The sequence below is a fragment of the Rhinatrema bivittatum genome, chromosome 10 (assembly GCF_901001135.1).
Source record: "Rhinatrema bivittatum chromosome 10, aRhiBiv1.1, whole genome shotgun sequence".
NCBI lineage: Eukaryota > Metazoa > Chordata > Amphibia > Gymnophiona > Rhinatrematidae > Rhinatrema > Rhinatrema bivittatum.
The window spans coordinates 58,597,379-58,619,538 of NC_042624.1; the positions used below are offsets into that span (position 1 = coordinate 58,597,379).

The 22,160-nt window shown below is 44.5% G+C and overlaps 1 protein-coding gene across 5 annotated transcripts in view; it reads right to left on the reverse strand.

Annotated features, from left to right (window-relative positions):
- Positions 1 to 17,932, reverse strand: part of CRB1 (crumbs cell polarity complex component 1) — a 241,576-nt gene extending 223,644 nt beyond the window's left edge. For all 5 annotated transcript variants that reach the window (XM_029618610.1, XM_029618608.1, XM_029618609.1 and 2 more), the window contains exon 1: positions 17,713 to 17,932. In XM_029618610.1, coding sequence (XP_029474470.1) covers positions 17,713 to 17,788 — 76 coding nt within the window. In that variant the 5' untranslated portion in view covers positions 17,789 to 17,932. The remainder of the gene's footprint in view (positions 1 to 17,712) is intronic.
- Positions 17,933 to 22,160: the final 4,228 nt, after the last annotated feature.

The following is a 22,160-nucleotide window of genomic DNA, read 5'->3' on the forward strand; positions in this document are numbered from 1 at the left end:
GTGGGTTACAAACTACATTCATAAACAATTGACATACAATGATTAAACACAAGTAAAACATTAATCAGCAACAAAAGTTACAACTAAAAATAAAACTAGATCATTAACTCAAAACACATACCTAGATAATGAAGAAATAAGAAAAGTAAAGTAATCAACCACATCCAGCCTACTCAATAATAACAGGGCACATGACTCAGTAGTAAATGGAGCTAGATCATATACATGACATTGACCAATAAACTAGTAACTGCTCCCAAAGGCCTGCGTAATGTGTCACTGCAATCACAGTGCTGTCTTACTAAATGTGATAAGAATTGACATCAACAAGACTCTCTTTCTCCAATTCCATTCTAATGAAATGAATCGGAGCAAATGGAAATATGGCGTGGGCTGGCTTCCATGATTTTCCAAGAGAAAAGAAGAGAGAAAAAAAAATGTTTCCTCCCATGGGAAATAATGGGAGCTAAACAGGTAAAAGAGAGGCCGGCCAGACTTACCTCTGCTCTAAGCTGGAGTAAATACATATGAGGTACTCATGGAAATAAATGGCAGGTATCTATGTGAGCAGCTAATTGGATGTAGGTGGGCATAGAGGCAGAGTAGAACCCAGTGCAAAATATAGGTTGGCTCCGCCTCCTATGTAGTTCAAATATATTGTTTGGGCCCTGTTAGAGAGTCTGTAGGAAACTCCCTCAAACCACCTTAAGGGGCCGGGCACAGCTGTCTCACCCAGTCTTCCTTACGATCCAGACCCACAAGGAATCCTGTACACTGGTGAAGGGCTCCTTCCTTCACCAGTGTGCAAGAACTCAGGGCCTAAAAAGGATAGAGAGGCCCTGGGGAGCAGAGACCCATTATATGCCAAGATCTGTTATGTTTAAGGATTATGTGTTACCTGAACTTAAGATGAGCTGCACTGATTGTTTTGAATAAATCCCATTTGAGAACACACATTCCTGAGCAACCTTTAATCATGCTTCAATGGGAGGAGGATATCAAAGCTCCATGTTTGAGATGGTGAATAGACAGTAACCCGCTGGTAGCGTTACAACTTGGACCAGACATTGTTGAAATCTTTTCTGCCATAAATATGCACAGCTGGTTAGATCTCCCCTATCGGTTAAACAGAGGAATATTCTAGTAAGGGGAATTCCTTGGGGGTATGGTGAGTTTGGGAGTGACAGAGAGGGTCCATCCTGAAAAGGTTAGTTCAGACTGGTTGCATAAATGATGACTCTGTGAATCTCTGGGAGGAGTTCTTTTGGGAATTGCTGGACAGTTATCATCCAGGGAGCAACAAGGGGCAGCTATGGGTTGCACTCTTTCTGGAAGAGAGGGAGTTTTTTTCTCTTTCATTTCCATTTCCAGGGTCAAAGAGGATTCTATCAGGATCCAACAGTGTCCTGATCCAAGATAGAAGGAATAGGGGAAGGTCTTACTAAGGAGATGGTGAAGACAAAAACGGTATCTGAATTCAAGAACGCATGGGATAAATACAGAAGATCTCTAAGGAAGTGATGGAATTATGCTAAATTAATTGGGTGTATGGGCAGACTAGATGGTCCATATGGTCTTTTTGTGGTGTCATGTTTCTATGGAACAACAAGTAGAGGGCTACCATTCTTTATTGGTATGAAGAGGATTTTCCCCGACGTGCAAGGGTTTCTAGGAGAAGACACCTTTGGAATTCCTAGAAGGGATCCCTAAGTCCTGTCCCAATACTCATGTGATTTCACAACATATTGTTTGCCTTTTGGGACTGTCTGATCTATTTTTGTTTCTGCTATAACTGAAAAGACTATTTTAGCATTACTGAACAGTTTCCTGCCATTTTGCATGTCTGAACTGTCTTACTCTTATTCAGTAAATTTCACTTTTGTACTGGAGCACAAACACTCTGTACGAACTGTTATTTTGGAGAGTGAACCTCTTTAGGGTCCTTATAGGTTAAGCTTGTCCCCATCATGTTATCCATGTGCCAGACACTGCAACGAGTGGATCAGTGCCCAGCAGTTTCCAAAGGTGACCCCCCTTTTGGAGAGAGGGTTACAAACAAAAACATAGCCCTTGCATCCTGGAACCCAATGTTCATAACCTGAACTAAACCCATTGGAAGGTCTGCCCCTCTACCACAAAGCATCAGGGGGAAGAGGAGAAAGATAGCTCTTCAGCACTAGCAGGCATTCTGACTGTAAATAGAATGGCTTCTTTAATTCTGCTTGTGGTAACATGGAGTGATAGTGGCTTGGGAAATAGCCAGGAGGAATCAGGAGGTAGACTCTGTCTATTTTCTTGTATGCGATTTATTTACAGTGAAAGCAAAATGCAAAGCAAAGAAAACAGGTGTTTTGATTTGTGAGTATGTGGGCCCTTGGCCCGAGATGCGAGTTGTTGTCACCTGTGGTGAGAAGCCCCACAGGTCTGCACAGTCATGAGGCGAGGTCAGGCACAGCGGGGAGCTCTGGGTGAAACTATAGAGAGGTTCCGAGGAGCCAGGAGAGTACCCCAGTAGGGAGGCAGACTGGAGACGATACCTGGGCAGAGACCCCGAAGGAAAATGCGCCAGACAGGCCGCAGAGCGGGAGGCGCGAGACTGGCCGTGCAGGAGGTACTCCGGAGAGGCAACCCCGAGGGGTGGAGTTGCGCAGCGTAGAGGATGCTGATGTAATGGCGTAGGCCAACCCACGGAGCAGGGAAGCCCGAGCCAGGCCTCTACTAGTGACGTGTGCATAGCACCGAAGAGCAGAGGAGTGTTGGCAGTCTCAGTATAGCACGTAGACGCGACCCCGGGGAGCAGGGAGGCATTGACAGTCTCTTGAATAACACGTAGGCATGGCCCCGAGGAGCGGGGAGGTGCAGACAGTCTTGTACAGGACACAGGCACAACCCCGAGGAGCGGGGAAGCCCTGTTGTAGAACTCACGGATTGCAAAGGTGTTCCAGGATAGTCTCGAGGAGTGGGAGGCTTTTGCAGGATAGGACCCAGGAGGCACAGAGCCAGCCTGAGGAGCGAGGTAGGCCAGGAGAGCAAGTCCCCGTAGGTGCGCACACTGGCCCCCCGCGGAGTGGGTACCAGACAGGGTCCAAGTCCACGAGTCCGAAAGCGTAACTGCAGGAACATGAAGGCAGGAATTGTAGAGACGTACGGAACTTGCTGCCAAGTCGGCTAGCTGAGGGCGAAGGGGGAGCTTAAATACACAGGGCCGATGGCATCATCAAATGAGGACGACCCCGAGGTTCCAGCCAAAGCTTCTAAGGTGGGCTCGGTGGCGCGCACCTAGGAAGGCCCAGAGTTGACATTGATGGCGGCGGCATCCAGGCCGCCAGGAGGAGTCCTGGGGAACGCGGCAGTAGAGGCTGGCCTGAGCCACGAGCAGACCCGGGGAGGGCAGGAGAGCGGTGCGGGAAGTAAGTAATCACAGTCACAGCCGTCTGCGACCAAAAGGCATAACAACAAGCCAAATAATGCACTTCACTTTAAAGTTCTGGTAGCATAGAGACATTAAACGTAGCTGGTATTCTCATAGTATGGGTCCCTGCCTGCTCCCTGGGGCCTAACCCTTCTGGGATCGACTCCTTGTATTATGGTGAGGGGAGCCTCCCTTCACCCTGAATCCCTTGTGGTGCTGATCCTTAAGGCGAACTGGACTAGAGAGTTGTGGCCGGTCCCTTAATGTAGCTTGAGGGAGTTTTCGGTATACTCCCTCACACTGATATTAACATCTACATCAGAAAAATAAGCTGCATGTCTCTGAGAACACATTCACCCCACTAGAAGTTTAGTTTTAGATCTGCTATGGAAATAACCCATGTTCCAGTGTTCATGTTCAATACCAAATGCCAGCTACATTAATGTTTTTCTTTGGTTCTACAGAACTGGAGAATGATGGATGTTGTCCCTCTTCATAAATACGGTTAGAAATTATGCATCAGCCTCACCTCAGTGATGGGCAATTAATAGAAACCCTACTGAAATAAAGGATAGTGAAGTATCTAGAATCCAGCAGGACCTAAGGCAGCATGGTTTTTACCATAAAGAAAATATATCAAACAAATCTAATCAACTTATTTGATTGGTTGACCAGATAATTAGATCAAGGGCATACAACAGAAGGATTTCAGCAAAGCTTTCTTTATTGTCCCACATAGGTGATTTATCAATAAATTGAGCAGCCTGGGGGTGAGCCCAAGGTGGTGGTCTGGATTAGAAACTAGTTGAGTGATAGACAATACAGGCTAGTGGTAAATGTAATTCAATCTGAGGAAAGAAGGGTGATTAGCAGAGTGCCTTAGGGATTTGTCCTGGGGCCGATTTGTTCAACATCTTTCTGAGTGATATTGCAGAGGAGTTAGAGGGAAATGTTTGCCTTTTTGCAAACAATACTAAGATTTGCAACATAGTGGAAACCATTGAGGGAATAGAAAGCGTCAGAAGTGATCTAAGAAAACTCAAATTTTTTAGAGTACTTGGCATATATGATCCAATGCAAAAAAGTGTAGAATCGTCATTTGGTGTGCAGATATTCGAGGGAGCAGTACATGATGTCAGTGGGGTGGGGGAGGGGGCATGGAAGGGAATTAAGATACTGATGTGTACCAACCTTGAGAGAGAGACACACACACATTGGGGAGATCATGTCTTATGATTTCAAAACAGTCTGACACGGAGGTGTCTAGAACAAGAGGGATGTTAAGTTGAACAGGGAGAGGCATAGCCAATAGAAAAAGGAGGTAATAATGCATTTATATAAGTTGTTAGTGAAGCCTCCCCTAGACTATTGTGCCCAATTCTGGAGGCTCTATTCCTAATGGAGGTGATCCAGAGAAAGGCTACCAAAATGGTGTAGTGTCTGCACCAAAAGGCATAGGAGATGAGCTTTATGGACCTAAATATGTATAACTTATTACTATTACTTAACATTTCTATAGCACTATTAGATGGAAAGTCCACAAATGCAAACTGAGTAATTCTCTGCACCAAAAGATCAATACATCATAGCAACAAAGAGGCAGGTCAGAGTGTGTCCTTGTACTTCCATATTATATTTAATTCTTTAATGAAAAACGGCAGCTCCACTGTGTTAACAATGGTCAAACTTAGATAGCGGGTCCCCCGACACGGATCCTGTGTTTCGCCCATAGGCTGCGTCAGGAGGGACAGAAGAGCAAAGCTTTACAATCTAAAATAAACAAAAAAAACCATGTATCTGTTTTCTTTGATAAATTCATTAAACATCTGGCAAATTGAAATCCTCTAACAATAGCAGCTCCCTTTTAATAACTATTTTATGAATATCATCCATTAAATCTCTATCCATTTCTTCTGTCTGTGATGGAGGTTTGTATATTACACCAATATAAATAAATGCTTCATTCCCTCTTTCCAGATTAACCCACAGTGCTGCCTCCTTACCTTGTAAGCCTTGCAATTCTGACGCTTTAATATATATATACATATATAGATAGATAGATAGATAGATAGAAAGAATGCCATGCCTCTGATCTTCTTTCCTACCCAGTCCTTTCTGAAGATTATAGACATTATAACTATATCCAAGTCATGGTTTTGGTTTTCCATTTACCAAGTCTCCATTACAGTCACTACATCTAAATCAGCTTCTTCCATGACTGTCTCTAGATCTGGGATGTTATTCCCCATACTATGTGCTTTAATGTACATAGCTTTCCAAATATTGCCTTTCCCCCCCCCCATTTCTATATGAGTATTTAATGTTTCACTTATTAGGGTTTTGTTCAACCACCCCCGACGATCCTAGTTTAAAGCCCTCCTCAATAGATTTGCCAATCTGCGTTAGAAGACGCTGCACCCCTTCAACAGATGCACCATATTTCTGCAATACCTGTCGACGAAGGGGCGCAACATCTTGCATGTTTTTATTCATGGGTTATAAAATGTTTTGGGATATAAATGTGTGAAAAATGATAAGTATAAAAAGATTACACTGTACTGTAGCAATGTTTGCCTTTTATTTCACATACATATATGTAATATTTCTCCATGGACCAAATGTATGCACTTTTTTGGAGATATGCCCTGATGAGTATATAAAAAATATATTTGGCAAAAAATTCATGAAATCAAGTACCAGAGTGAAAATAATATATTAGACTTTATTTTTCAGGATTGTACTATTAAGCTGTTCTACAATATGTTCTACAATATGTCTCCAATGAAACAGAAGAGATGTCTGCACTCAGCCTGCGATATAAATGGAAGACACCCTCTCATGGATATCAATTCATGTTTTTTGCTTCCGTCATGGTGAGTGACTAAGCCACAGATCTTAAATTATTCAAGTACAGAGATTAGTCAATGAGTGCAACAATAGCCATTATACCAGGTTAAGGCTAAAAATATAGGGGTAGATTTTAAAAGGTGCGAGTGCACATGTACGCCCGATTTTATAACTTGCGCGCGCAAGTTATAAAATCAAGGGTCAGCGCGCAAGGGGGTACACAATTGTGCACCTTGCTTGCGCTGAGCCCAAGCCGAGCTGCCTTCCCCCGTTCCCTTCCCCTCCCTCCCCTGCCCTTTCCCCCCTACCTTTTTCTTTGTTTTTTTCTTGTTTTAAAACTTACTTCGGCCCTGGGGCCGAAGTAAGTTGCGCGCGCTGGCCAACTGCCGGCGCGCGATCCCTCGCACCGTGGCAAATGGCTGCTATGCCGGGAGCCTCTGACCCCACCCCACGACTTACACGCATCCCAGGGCTTTATGCGTGTCACCGGGCCTTTTGAAAATAGGCCCTACGCGTGTAACCCTTTGAAAATCCGGCCCATAATTTTTGGACAAACAGCAGTACTAGCTCTACTTATTGTAGTCTTCCCCCTCCCCCAATTACTTCAAGGAAGCTATACCTTACAAACTAAATGTACTTTTGTTGTAATAAAAGATCCTATTTCAATATTTTTGTTCTTATTTTGATCTCTTCCTCTGGTTTTTACCTGAGAAAGGTCTTGTCAGATGAATCTGATCAATGCTTTTGACTGGGTGACCAAAGAGTTTGATCAGGGGAGAGTGCTAGTTGTCATGTACTTGAATTTGAGTAAGGCCCTTGACATGGTTCTGCAAAGGCCACTTGTAAATAAATGGAGTGGGATCTAGGGTGATCATATGTGATGATCTCAAGGTGGATAAGGCAACAACAAAAGGCAGAAAGATGCTTGGATGCATAGGGAAAGGAATAGTCAGAGGAAAGGAAGAGATATTGCCTCTGTAAAAGTCCCTGGTGAAACTTCAATTGGAATTCTGTGTACATTTGTTCAAAAGTATAAACAGGATGGAGTCGGGCCAGAGACTGGCTACTAAAATGGTTAGTGGTCTTCATTCTAAAGCATATGGGGACAGACTTAAAAATCTAAACATGTATGTTGCTGTTACGAGCGCGCGCGGAGCGCGGTCGTCTCAAGCGGGTGGTGAGCCCTTGGGCCACGGCAGGACTCAAGGAGGAGCCCCAAGCCACACCGTGGGAGGTGAGCTGGGCAGGCATGGTGAGCCAGGCGGGTCCAGAAGCAGGGGAGCAGGCACGGAGTCTGACCCTCAGCCGGACCTGCACGCCCATGGCAACCAACACTGGGAAGTTGATTGATGAACGGTCCTCCGACTGTTCCCGGCCCTTTCGGACCTGCCGCTGGGTACAGCAATGGGCGGCAGGCCGGACAGAGGCGAGGGCAGACAGAGTCCTTTACCCTGAAGACATCGTAGACAAGGCAGGTGCAGACATCGTAGACAAGGCTGGTGCAGACATCGAAGACAAGGGCTGGAAGGAAGACATGGCACTGTCCATCAGGGCGCCCTACTCAGCCCACCCGTGGGACTGAGTCGCAGACCACCCCGTCCCAGACGCGCCCTACACAGCCCAGGAAGGCTGGTCGCGGACCACGCTGAGGATAGGAGGGTGCTGGGAAGAAGAAGAGGTGAAATACTGCTCTCCAGGCAGCTCTAGGCAGGAACGCTGCTCTCCAGGCAGCACAAGGCAGGAACACTGCACTCCAGGCAGCTCAAGGCAGGACATCAAGGAAAAGCAGGAACTGGATCAGGCACAGGATCAGACATCAGGTAACACATCAAGGCAGACATCAGGTAACATCAGGTAGCAGACATCCGGACAGAGACAGGACAAGGCACCATCAAAACAAGGTAGCCCATGGAGGACCTGGATCGAGGAAGAGGTACAGGCAACTGTAGCACTCAATCCGAAGGCCAGTTGCAAGTGACAAGAAAGTCCTTATATACTGGAAGTTGTAGGCAACTCCCTGGGAGGAGTTTGCCAGGACCGCCCCTCGCTGGCCCTATAAGTGGGGTAGAGAGCTGCGGGCCGGCCCCTAGGAGAAGGGCGTCACCAAACAGGAAGTCCAAACGCATGCATGCAAGCCACAGGCAGGCCTCAGGAACCGCTAGGCCTCCCAGGCCCTGGAGCAAGTCCCGGATGGTGCACAGGAGAGGCCCTGGCTTCGAAGCAGCCTCCGGGAGGAAGGTAAGATACCTCCTGTAGCGCAGCAACAGGAGGGATCGCAACAGTTGCAATTGGCAGTCTACGGGCTGCCCCATGGTCCCGGGCCAAGATGTGACAGGGTGTCTTCAGCTCACATAGCAGAATGGTTCCAGGCCGAGCCTGATCACTGCTCCTTTTCCTGGTGAAACGCTGCCGACAACTCCTGCATGGTATGCATTTCTGCCCCACATTTATAGGGACCGTAGTGAGAAAATCTCCATGGCTCCTTTTAATGACATCAACACCTAAGCCCTATAAAAAGAGCAGGGCACTAGACCTTCCTTGCCTTGGCAGGTCAGGCTGCTTCCAAGTAGTGTGAGTTGCCAGCATCTTAGTCTTTGGTTCCTCCAGTTCCAGTTCATCTTCGGTTCCAGCTTTAGTTCCTCTCTTCATCTTCAGTTCCCATGGTCCTTGCTTTTGTCTTCAGTTCAGTGGTTCCTGTTTTTGTTCTTCAGTTCTTAGTCTCTTTGTCTCCCTGCCCTGTCTCTCCATCCCGCCTTCCCAATGGACAGATACCTGGTATCGACCTCAGTCTGAGTCCTGGACACTTTTGATCACTGCCTGCCTCTGACCACTGCCTTATTCCTGGACTTCCTTTGTATGCCGTCTTCCAGTGATCCCAGCCTATCTCAGGATTAACTGGTCTATCAGCTCTGATCCTGCTACTTTGAAGAACCTCCATTGTCTGCAGAAGCCCCCTCCTAAGATCTGCCGGCCCCAGCAACCGAAGGCTCAACCCGAAGGGAACGTGGGTTGGTAAAGGTGAAACTCCATTTGGGCCTCTGCCTCATCCGGATCGACCTACTGATGGTGGGGGCTTGCAGGGCTCCTCCCTGCAGTTGGCCTACCTCGGCCCAAGGGTCCACACTCGCAACAAAGTATACCATAGAGGAAAGGTAAGATATGATAGAGACATGTAAATACCTTCAAGGTATCGATGCACACGTGCTGGGTCTCTTTCAATGGAAAGGAGACTCTAGAATGTGGGGTAATGGTATGATGGTGAAAAGGGGTAGACTGAAGAGTAATCTAAGTACTAAGTACTAGCTCCTACAAAACACCGCTGCCCGCATTCTTACCAACACGCACCGTCACGACCACATCACCCCAGTTCTTCAATCCCTACACTGGCTCCCTGTAAACTCTAGGATAATATATAAATCCCTCACCCTCATACACAAAGCCATCCACAACCAAAACATGCAATGGTTCCCTGAACATCTCTTTCCTTGCAACCCAACCAGACCAACTAGAAAGCAACACCAGGCCAAACTCCCAACACCATCCCCCAAACTCATAAAACACGCCACTATAAGAGAACGATCATTCATCATAGCAGGAACCACCCTCTGGAATAAAATGCCCCCCCCCACCTATGCCAGGAACCATGCCATAAAAAATTCAAACAGAATCTTAAAACATGGCTCTTCAAACGAGCATACCCTGACTGACTGACTACCTCCAAAGGTATATACCCGAACTCATACTCCCTGTCTGACTGACACGTCTTAACATTCCTACCGCAACTACCCTCCTTCTCATCCCCCCCCTCCTACATCCCTTTTCCCCTACAGCCCACCCCCTCCTCCCCGCCACCCCCCTTCCTTCCCCCAAGCTCTTACTGTTTATATTCTTTTTCTCATGTTAATAGTTAATTTGTTGACTTCATACTCAATTGTTAAAGGAATCGATGTAGCTAAAAACTTGAAGTTATCCCACATACTAACTCTACCTTTCCCTTATAGATTAATCTCTTTCAGCCTTTAAACTATTGTAAAGCTTATTACTATGCCATGTTATACTGTGAACCGATATTTATACTCATTGTAAAGCTTGTTGCTATGTTATGTTACACTGTGAACCGAGGTGATGTTATTTACGTGCCCCGGTATATAAAAACTCTTTAAATAAATAAATAAAATAAATAAGTAATCTTTATAGAAAGGGTGGTGAATGCATGGAACAGTCTCCAGTGGAGATGATCGAGACAAGGACATATCTGAATTCAAGAAAGTATGGGTCAAGCACAGGGGATCTCAGAGAGAGTGGTAGGAATTGTGCATTGTATAGCTGAGCAGTTGTGTGGATAGGCAGACTAGATAGGCAATAGGATATTTTTCTGCCATCATGTTTCTATGTTATATTGCATTGTAAGTCAGATCATCCAGGATTTTAACACAACCGAACTTAGCACAAGATTTTTTTTAAGGAAAAAGCAAGCTGAAAAAGGTATATTCATGTTATGCAATTTCTGGGGTGTTTCAAACATTTTGCAAGCAAATGGGTTAATTTTCAAAATCCCATTCAGTGGGATTCAGATTTTCAGATGCATCTAACTGACTAAATATATGGCTGAAATTCTTCCTCAATCTAGCTGGACAAAATTTGTCCGACAACATTGAGGACATTCATTTATGTGACTGCAAATCTGCAGTCAAATGTAGACGGTAAGTGCCGACAATCAGCATTGACTGGCTAAGTGCAAAGCCCAGCCTGGGAAAGCCTCTAACCCTGCCCTTTTCAAGGGGAATTTTCAGCCGGTCTAAAATCCATGGGTCCTTTTTAGCTGCACATATTACTCTAATTTTCAAAGCAAAAATGTGCATAAAATTATCCTGGAAAAACTGCACGTGCAGGATTACAACTGCTATTTGGTGCATGCAGTTTTTGCTGAAAGAGTTTACTTGCATTCTTTTTTTTTTTTTAATGAAAAAGTAAATGCACAAGTCCCAAACCTGCCCAGACTCCATCCCCACAGAATGCCTCTCCCCTATGCATGTATAAGTGTGGCCATACTGTGAGTCTGTGTAATTTTACCTGCGTATTAGACGTGCACGTTTCAAAAGGACTTCTTTTACTCACAGAAAGAGCCCTTTGGAGAGTTATCCTCCCTATGACCAACTCAATTTGTCTCTCTTGTAATTTAAGGTGCACAAATGTAGCCAGTCAGAGGGAACATTTTTACCTAGTTAGATTTATCCAGTTAACTTCTGAAGTTAGCCAGATTCGGCATTAGAAAATTCATCCCATTCTAACTTGGCAGATCTGGTTCTTGATGCTATAATTTCAGAAGTACATAAAGGAGAGGTAAGATGAAAGGAAGAATTTATCTCCACTCAGGACTGAGAAAATGTTTTCTCAAATGTATTTGCTAGCTCAGGCAAAAAAAAAAAAAGATTGTATTCTAGGTTTGGAAAAGGCTGTCTAGAGGCCCTGCATAACAAGGAGAACCTGAATAAATCCCCTTTCTTCAATTAAAGCTCCACTACTTTTTAGACTTTAAATCACATCTTTGCCTCTCCCCAAATGCTTACGGGTCGATGCAGAAAACTTCACGGGAGAGCCGGCGAGCACCAGCTCTCCTGGCACGCGATTCAGGAAGCCCAGATATGCAAATTAGGGCCCGCGGTAAAAAGGAGGCGCTAGGGACACTAGCATGTCCCTAGCGCCTCCTTTTTGACAGAAGCGGCAGCTGTCAGCGGGTTTGACATCCAACACTTAATTTTACCGGCGTCGGTTGTCAAACCCGCTGACAGGCACGGGTTCAGAAAACGGACGCCGGCAAAACTGAGCATCCGTTTTCTAACTCGTGAGCAGATTTTATTTTTTTTTTTTAATGTTTGGGGCCTCCGACTTAATATCGCTATGATATTAAGTCGGAGGGTGCTGGCTGAAATTAAAATGTGCGGCTAGGCTGCACATTTTACTTTCTGTATCGCGCGGGACTAATAGGCTCATCAACATGCATTTGCATGTTGTGGGCGCTATTAGTTTCGGGGGGAGGGGATTGGACACATGTTTTCCACGAGCTATTACCCCTTACTGTATAAGGGGTATAAACAGCGCGTCGAAAACACGCGTCCAAATAGGGGCTAATGGTGCACTCGGCCTGAGCGCACTTTAGTGCATCGGCCTGTTATTTGGTCTGTCTTGACTACTTACAGGCCGATACAGTACAGTGCGCTCCGACGGACCGCACTGTTAGCCTGTCCTTGGATGCGCGTTTTCCCTTACCCCTTATTCAGTAAGGGGTGGAAAACGCGCAAATGCATGTTGATGGCCTTATTAAGTATGCGCGCGGGATACAGAAAGTAAAATGTGCAGCCAAGCTGCACATTTTACTTTCAGAAATTAGCGCCTACCCAAAGGTAGGCGCTAGTTTCTGCCGGCACCGGGAAAGTGCACAGAAAAGCAGTAAAAACTGCTTTTCTGTGCACCCTCCGACTTAATATCATGGCGATATTAAGTCGGAGGTCCCAAAGAGTAAAAATAAGTTTAAAAAAAAAAAAATTTGAATTCTGCCCGCGGCTGTCGGGCCGAAAACCGGTCGCTCAATTTTGCCGGCGTCCGGTTTCCGAGCCCGTGGCTGTCAGCGGGCTCGAGAACCGATGCCGGCAAAATTGAGCATCGGCTGTAAAACCCGCTGACAGCCACCGCTCCTGTCAAAAAGGAGGCGCTAGGGACACTCCTTTTGCCCGTTTCTACCGCCGGGCCTAATTTAAATACTGAATCGCCCACTGTCCCGCAGACTTTACTGTATCGGCCTGTATGTAAGCTCCATGGAGAAAGAACCTTCTGCTCTGTATATCTGCATGCTGCTGCATACACAGTGAAGTGAGATATAAATGTTTAGTAATAGTACTTGGGATTTTAGGTCTGTCCTCATTCCTCGACGCATGCAACATTATAATGTGTATATAAGGGTGATTATTCCATTTTATATATGCAAAGTCACTTTCCTGATGTCACTCAATAAGAAATTACAACCACTGATCTTTTTATGGAATTGTCACCTTTTCTTTTCAAGGCATGTGATAGGGTAAAAATATGGCTGATTTTAGGTGGGTTTTCAAATCTGGGCATGAGACCACAAGAAAAATAACAAAATCACTCCAATAAACTGTAATGGGAGCTGTAGACCTATGGATATATCCCTGCCCAGTGGAGAGCTCTGGCATGTGTATAAAAGTGGCATAGGCGATGGGTAAATAACCATTTGTGGGCTGATCCATTGCCTCCATCTCCTTTATGCCCCAAATATCTTTTTCTCAAGCTACACCAAATATTTTTGTCCATTTTGCATAGCTCCCAAATAGACTGCTTTAAGACAGTTGCTATTTCGCAGAACCCCAATTTCTTGAGACATTCACGCTCTGAAGCCCAACAAGACTAAGTACAGTGCTTAATTTGTATCCAAAAAGGAAGTGGGATTGTGGCGTTAGGGGGGGGGAGAGAGAGAGGCAGAGTGGGGGGAGTGGGTGTCAGGAGCCAGGGCTTGGTGTGACCTGCGTGAGGAGGAAGGGCCAGAGCTGGATGTGAATTCCCTTTATCCTAAGCACGCGCACGTGAAAGTGCACTCTTCCTTTTCTTGCCTTCTCCTCCTCATCTCAGTGATCCCCCAGCCATTCTTTGCCTGACAAAGCTCAATAAATGACAAGAGGTGGTAGGGCCTGGGAAGCCAGCCCAGTAGACAAGAACAGGCCAGGAAACTAACATACCCAGTGGCAGCAGAACCAGAGGGGCTGACAAAATGTTCACCTTGTGTCTTTTCGACCTTGGCCATTTTCCCTCATGGCCGCCTCAATTCTACCAGGAAATTGCACAAAAATAAAGGCCATGAGGCTGCTCCCTTCTCAGGGTAATAATGAAAATTCCGCTATATAATAAAGACTCTTATTGTATGTGAAGAGTGACCATCATACAGCGCCCTTGCAACTGGAAGCTTATACTGGGAATGCTTTTATGAGCGCTGGGGCTTTATAATCATAGGTCACTTCTTATATGCTCATAGAAAGAAATCTATGAAAATAATATATTCCCCCTTCTTCTCTTTAGTTAGTTAATGGGGGATATATAAAGATGCACTTATCTTGCAACGAGATGTCCAAAAAATGCAGCTGTACTGAAATCTTCTGCACTTGTCCTTTGAAATCACAGATCAATGAGCATATAAGAAGTGACCTATGATTATAAAGCCCCAGCGCTCATAAAAGCATTCCCAGTATAAGCTTCCAGTTGCAAGGGCGCTGTATGATGGTCACTCTTCACATACAATAAGAGCCTTTATTATATAGCGGAATTTTCACTATTAGTATTGATTCAAGTTTTTCCAACTATTTTTGGGAAAATTAGCATTTCAGTTATTTGATTCATTGTTCCCCTCTCAGGGTAAGCAGGTCCCACCCTCTGGGGCCAGAAACGATCTGTGCCAACACTAGCTCTGCTCTCTGTCCGCAGGGGAGCCAGAACTGATTGACCCCACCCTGGGTCCCAATGCCATTCTGGGTCATTCTATCAAAAATTAAACCCCGGGTAACAGACACAAAAAAGGTGTTGAATGAGCATGAGTTTGAAACGTGTGAGCTGTAATGCTAATTATCAAGGCCAGAGTTGACAAGGGGCACTACTACTAATAGGTTTCACACATGCTAATTCAACCCCTTTTTATATCTGTGCTTTGCTCTGCAGGAATGCTTCCCTATCGCCCTGTTTCCTCTCCTATTCCCTCTACCACAGGAGGGGAGGGGGAACAGGAGATTGGATTAGCAACAGGAGCTGTTTTCTAAATTCTGCTCCAGGCTCGCCTCCTTCTCTCCAGCTTGCCTGAAGTGAAGGGGCTGGAGCAGAACACACCGGCTGCTCTGCCTAGTGTAAAACAAAAAACAAAAAAAGGCCAGAGCTGTTACCAGGCCGTTCCCCTACAAATTAAACCCTGACCAGGGATGAACTGATCCAGACATGGATTAGCACTATTCAAGCTCCTGCAATAATGTCAAAAAGTACCTCAAACATGTAAAAGAAAGGAAAACCAAAACAAATACAGTGCATAAAAGAGGCAGGACTGGTTACAGTGGTCCATGCACTGATAACATTGCGCTTGGGTTACTGTAACTCCTTTATACATGGATTTGCCAAAATTTCAGCTTAATAGGTGATACAAAATCCTGCTGCACACTTGGTTTCAGGGGCTAGAGCCTAGAATTATACTTCACCTACTCTTAAGGCACTGCATTGGCTGCCAACCAGACAAAGGATTACATTTAAAATCATCCTTTATTTTTAAGGCTTTATGCACTTTTTCCCTCAATATCTCCCATCCTTGTTACAATGTTATGTGCCAGGATGAACCTTACATTCCTCCTAAGTGTCTCTTCTTAAAATTTGGGACAAAGTCAGACTGGTAGATACTTCTAAGAAATCTTTTCCTATGCAGGCCAGTTTACTGGAACTTTTCAGACAATGACTTACTTCCTTTCTGAAAATTAGGAAAAGCACTGTTTGTGGCTTTTGGATAATTTCAGTGTTGTATATGTATAGTGCCCTGTTTGCGCTGTATTTTATTTTCATTTGTTGTACAGTGCTCTGCAGCGGTTTGGGAATTTGAAAGTATATGCAGTAAATAAATAAGATCGCCTAAAAGAGAATGGCCAAGCAATAAACAAGTTGGTTCAGTACTTTGAGGGAAGTTTCAAGAATCTTTAGTGGTGCTTTCCAGCAGCTGCAGTGAGCTGGATGTGGTGCGATCACACAAAGGTACCAAGTATCTGCCCCATTTGCCTGCAATGAAAGGAAACCCTCAGGGGTAGATATTCAACAAGTTGGTAAGTGAGAAAGTTATCTGGGTAATTTTACAGGAGCAACGTTTCCTGGATTATTCAGCAGAACATGGGCAGATAATTCTTTTACAGAACAGATCCAGCTAAAGGCACCTTAGGACTGCTTCTTCCATCCAGCTTTTCCCAGCTAACTTTATCCCCACCCTGGAGCACCCCCAGCACTCTTTTCCCTCTGCTAAATTTTATCCAGGTAATGAGGTACCCAAAATTATTCCGAAGAGCAGGGGGAAATATTCAAATCTTGGGCTTTGTCCAGGTAATTCAAAAATGTATCCAGACAAAACCTTTGAGTACATCTGGCCCAAAATGTCTCTTTGCTAGGAAAAGAATATGCTGGAGATGTTATCGGCTTGGACCGCTCAAGGTACAGCAATACATCAGCCCAAAAACAACCACACTCTCAAATGCCATTCTGGCAGGCGAACAATACACAAGGAATTACTTCTATTTGCAAAGTTGTCACCTCATCCGCCCACTTCTATTTGCTGACAGACGTCTTGATTTAGATCTCCCAACTGTACGATTGCTGCAGCGACAGAAGGCGACCCAGATTACACAGCCCCAATGCCAGCCAGGTCCTCTTGTCTCCTGCCAGCTGCTCCCAGCTTTGTATTATTGATATTCAGATTGGACAGTCACAAATCACACAGCCTCTCCAGACAGAGACGCGCTGCTGCTGCCTTCACTTCAGACCTGTTCAGGGGCCTGCCTTGCATAAGCGCGCATCAGGGCTCCAGCTAAGGCTAGTGCACACTGTCAGCCGGCTGACAAAAGGAGGAAGGGAGAAAATCCATTTTGACCACTTCTGCTTATTTTCTGGGCTCTTTTTTTTTTTTTGTTGGTGGTGTTTTTGTTTTCACCTATCAGTGTTCTGTTTCTTTTACAGCCAGCTAACCTTCTATTGTGATAAATTCTGATCTGAATCCTAGGAAAGCACAGAGGCAGCTTGCACACTGTTCTGTGCTCCCCCCCCCCCCCCCCCCCCCCCCCAAATAAATAAATAAATAAATAAATAAATAAATAAAAGGCATAAATATGTACATATTCAGTATCAACCGAAAGTTCTCCAAAAAAACAACCCCCCCCCCCCTCCTATATTCAGCATACGTCCTTGATGTTTTTGGATAACTTTATACGTCATGCAAATGTTTGATGCGCAAATATCAGTTTGCTGCTATTTTCATAAACACTGGTTCCCCCTCCCCCCCCCCCCAGCCCCCGCCGAGCTGAAACACAAGTGTTTCAAAGCCATCAGTACAAGGATTTGTTCAGAATCCACGTACAATTTTCCAAAGAGTATGTCACATTCAATGCCTTAAGAGTAGTGAAAGACTAGCAAGACCGGCCAGAAGTGCAATTGCAGAACTTGTGCAGCATCCTGAACCAGTATCTCTCTTGCATCTGTTGTTTTTCATCTTCCGGCACATTATAGGCCTGGTGTACTAATAATTTTTCCCCAAAAGATAGCAGATGGGAGACAGCCTTTCATGAATCTGGCTCAAAGTGCGAGCTCTCTCCCTACTTACAGCAACCCTGCCAGCTACAGAACACCCCAGAGGGATAGGAAAGAGTGCAGCTTACTTGTGACACAGATGAGCAGCATGAAAGTGAGGTAGAAGATGCGGCCAGAGTTAATTCTTGAAAGAGCCATGTTCATCCTAAAAGGACATCCTCCAAGTTGCAATCTGTTCTCCAAGGAGCTGAAGGTGCTGACTGACCGTTCCTGTTCATTCCTCACTGGGCAGGCAACGAGCTATCGTCCCGGTACTCTGTGCACTATCTGCCATCTCTGCTTGCCTCCCTCTCTAACACGGCTGAGCTGCAGACTTTGATTGAAAAGGTAGTTGTGCCTATTACGATTTTACTTACAGGAGGTTTGGGCGATTTTTCAAATCTGGGGTAGACTTCTTTGTTGTCTGAACTGGAGTCTGTCTCCTGTCTTTGCAATCCAGAGCAAGCCCTACTAAAATGCCTCCCTGGAATTACTAAATAGATTGGCATTGTTAGAACAATTCACTTCAAAGCACGAGTTCTAGCCCTATTTTCCATTCTAACACTTTGATACAAAGCTGGAAGACACTTGGATTTACAGGATATTAATAAAATCCCAGTAATTGTCATTTTAACATCATTTTATACAATTAAAAAAAAACATTTGTCTGTCACTACTATAAAAAAATAATTGAATAAAATTAGACTTTAGAGCATTTTGATATAAGATACATAAACATTGGCTATAAATAATTAACCCAAAACCGTTTACAATTCTCACTTAAGCAATAATTAAAACATTTTTTAATAGATGTGTGCAAAACATTTGATCCTTACCAGCATGTTTTCCTAGTATTGTTAAGAAATGCATTATATAATGTACCTGATACTCTTATGCATAGCTTTTTAAAAATAATTTAAACTTTATTGAACCTCTTCAAAATAACACAGGAATATTTAAGAAAAGAAATGTATCTCAACATTTATTTTATTTATTTTATTTAAAATTTTTATATACCGGCATTCATGTTGCAAACACATCATGCCGGTTTACATATAACAGGGGTGTACAGTAAACAATTCAATAACCTATTTGTGTAGAAGGAAGCAGTTACAAATAACAAGGTAATAGAACTGGGAGGAGAGAAGAAAAGAAAGAGAATAACATTAGGTATAGGTATTTACATTAGTAATAACATTTTTACATGTGGAAGTGGTAGAATCTGGCTGAATAGAATTAATCGGTGTCCGGGAAAGCTTTTTTAAACAGCCAGGTCTTAAGTCTCTTCCTGAAGGTTGGGAGGCTGGGCTCCTGTCTAAGGTCCGGTGGGATGGAGTTCCATAGAAGGGGGCCGGCTGTTGAAAAGGCCCGATCTCTCAAGGTAATGTGTTTGGTAGTTTTGGCTGGGGGCACTTGAAGAGATCCTCTGAGTGTGTCTCTTGTTGGTCTGGAGGAGTTATAAATTTGGAATGGGACTTGTAAGTCGAGTGGGGTGTGTTGATGGATGGTTTTGTATATTATGGAAAGAGATTTGTAGAGGATTCTAAAGTGAACAGGCAACCAGTGGAGATCTTTTAGGATTGGAGATATATGGTCCCTCCTCCTGGAGTTTGTCAGTAATCTTGCCGCAGCGTTTTGTAACATCTGGAGGGGTCTAGTATAGGAGGAAGGTAGGCCCAGAAGGATAGAGTTACAGTAATCGATCTTAGAAAAAATGATAGCTTGTAGAATGGTTCTGAAGTCCTGAGTGTGGAAGAGTGGTCTAATTCTTTTCAGAACTTGGAGTTTGTGGAAACAGTCCTTGGTGGTTCTGTTGATGTAAGCTTTAAGGTTCATCCGGTTATCAATTAATACTCCTAGATCTCTCACCTGTGTAGTAGTTGGGATAGTTGGAGGATTAGAGATGGCATTATTATCTGGGGAGATGAGAAGCAGTTCTGTTTTAGAGGAGTTTAAAACTAGGTTTAGGTTAGCCAGGAGATGTTTAATTTCGAAGAGACAGTTTTCCCAGTGAACCAATGTTTTTGTGTAAGATTCTTTAATGGGTATCACGATCTGGATGTCGTCGGCGTAGAGGAAATGTTTGAGGTTAAGGTTGGAGAGGAGTTGGCAGATAGGTAAAAGATAAATGTTAAAGAGTGTAGGTGACAGTGAGGAGCCCTGGGGGACACCTATGGATGCGTCCATTCGTGAAGATTCTTTGTTCTGTATCTTAACCTTGAAGCCTCTGTTGGAGAGAAAAGATTTAAACCATGAGAGAGCTGTGCCTGAGATACCTATAGAAGCCAGAATGGAAGTGAGAATGGAATGATTGACCGTATCAAAGGCGGCTGATAGGTCCAGTAGAATTAAGAGGAAGGATTGGCCTTTGTCAAGGCCCATTAATATGAAGTCAGACATGGAGAAAATGCACAAGAGAACGCTTTGAGCGTTCTTTGCGATCGGAGAAACGGCATACAAAAACGTTAGAGGGAAAAAAAAGCGCAAAACCCTTCCGACACCTAGTTTTACAATACGCCGATTCTTTGGCAAAAGCCTGTGCAGAACAGCAAGGTGCACATGTCAGCCCGCCGAGTGTCTGACCTTGGCAGCCACTTCCGGGAAGGAGAGCGCGACAGCCAGCCACGTGCGCCGCCAAGCCCCGGTGCTACGCCCAGCGCCCCACCAACAGGGAGCCAACGCGCTGGCTGCACCAGCAACCTCACCTCTACCCACCCCCAGCACGAATAGCACGCTACCAGCTACGAGGAAGGAAAAGGGAGCCTCCCCGCCTCACCCAAGACCCTGCACCCACCCAGCGCCGGGCACCGGCTCACCGCACCCGCTAACGACCGACCGACCGGCCGGCCGTGTCTGAGGGAGCGCGCGCGCGCCAGGTTACCTGGTAACTGCCCAGGTTACCTGGTAACTTTATTGAACCTCTTCAAAATAACACAGGAATATTTAAGAAAAGAAATGTATCTCAACATCAAATAGAAAGTCCATAATCAAGTTCACATTAAAGAGTAGGAAGGTAGCCTAATTTAAGAACTGAAAAATAGAACTAATTTAAGCAAAAGAATTACATTCCCATGTAAAAAAAAAAAACAACTTAGGCCTGGATTCTCTACGGTTGCAGACCTTAGAGAATCCGGCAGTAACGGGGGGGGGGGGGGGGGGGGGGGCGGTCCTGAGATAGCCGGCAGCGATCGTACCTCCGGGGAGGTGTGATCGCTGCTGGCTTTCGCGCCGAATAACTACACCATAAAAGGTGTAGTTATTCAGCACAAAACTGGCAGCGATAAGGAATCTTACCTTTCACCGCCAGCAATGTGTCCGCAGTGTCGGCCCCTGGTGCCACCCCGACTCCTCCTCTTCCGGGGCCAACTCTGCCCCGAGCTAGCTATCACACAAGTAAAGGGACTTTTCGCGTGCCATAGCATTAGAGAATGACCCCCTTAGTCTCCTTTCAGAGTAATAAGTTTGTGTTTTATGATCCATTACATCTGGAAGCATTTATCTCTGATAAGAGCTGATATATTATTGGGGTTTTTGGGGGGTTGGTGGGTATAAGTGAATGTTAAATAATGCATAGCTTTTAATAGCATGAGCTCACACAAAATACAGGTTTCTTTCTTAGTAATGATGGCACCTCACAACACAAAGCAGTTTGCACTAACTGCAAAATAGATAAAAACAGTCATAAGGGTAAAAGACCATGCTGAAGACACTGAGGTTTAGTTTAGTTTAATTCTTGATTGATCGCAAATTTTACATTAGCAGGTCAAAGCAATTTACAATAAAAGTTTCACATAACTAACAAAATAGTAAACTACAATAAGCGATATAATTAGCAAATAAATAGTGCAAATAAAATTTGAAAATTAAAACAAAAGGCAAAATAATAAAATCACAGTATGTTATACAATTTAAAAAAAACAAAAGCAAATAAAATCAGAAAATAATACAAATGAAAACATATTGAGAAGCATTTAATTGGATAACTCTGAAGTTATCTGGGCAATTATCCAGCTAAATTTAGCTCGATAAATTGGGGGAATTGGAAGGGCATAACTGGGAGGAGCCGAGTTGGCTGGCTAAGTTATCTGGCTAAATCTTGTTGTTCCATAGACCTGTCCTAAAGTTAGGTTGCCAACTGGCTTCAGATTTTCAGGACATGTTGATCCAGTCCTGGTTTTACCCCATTGCATGCAGGGACTTATTCTGATTTCCTTATTGCATTCCCTAAGAAAAGCAAGACTATAAGCACCTGCATGCAGGGGAGTAACACCAGGACAGATCAACCTGTCCTGAAAATCTGGAGCCAGTTGGCAACTCTACCTAAAGTTAGCCAGAGAAACTTACAATAAACTTTTCTGGCTAACTTTATATCTGCGTATCCTAATCAGTGGCACATCTGCGCTGCTGACTATATAATTTATTAGCTAGATAACTTTATCAGACTAACTTGCTGAGCTGCAGAGCAGCTGAATATGGACCTGGTCACAACTGATAGAGCTGGGGGACCCCCACAGGGACAGCACAGGATTTCAAGGCA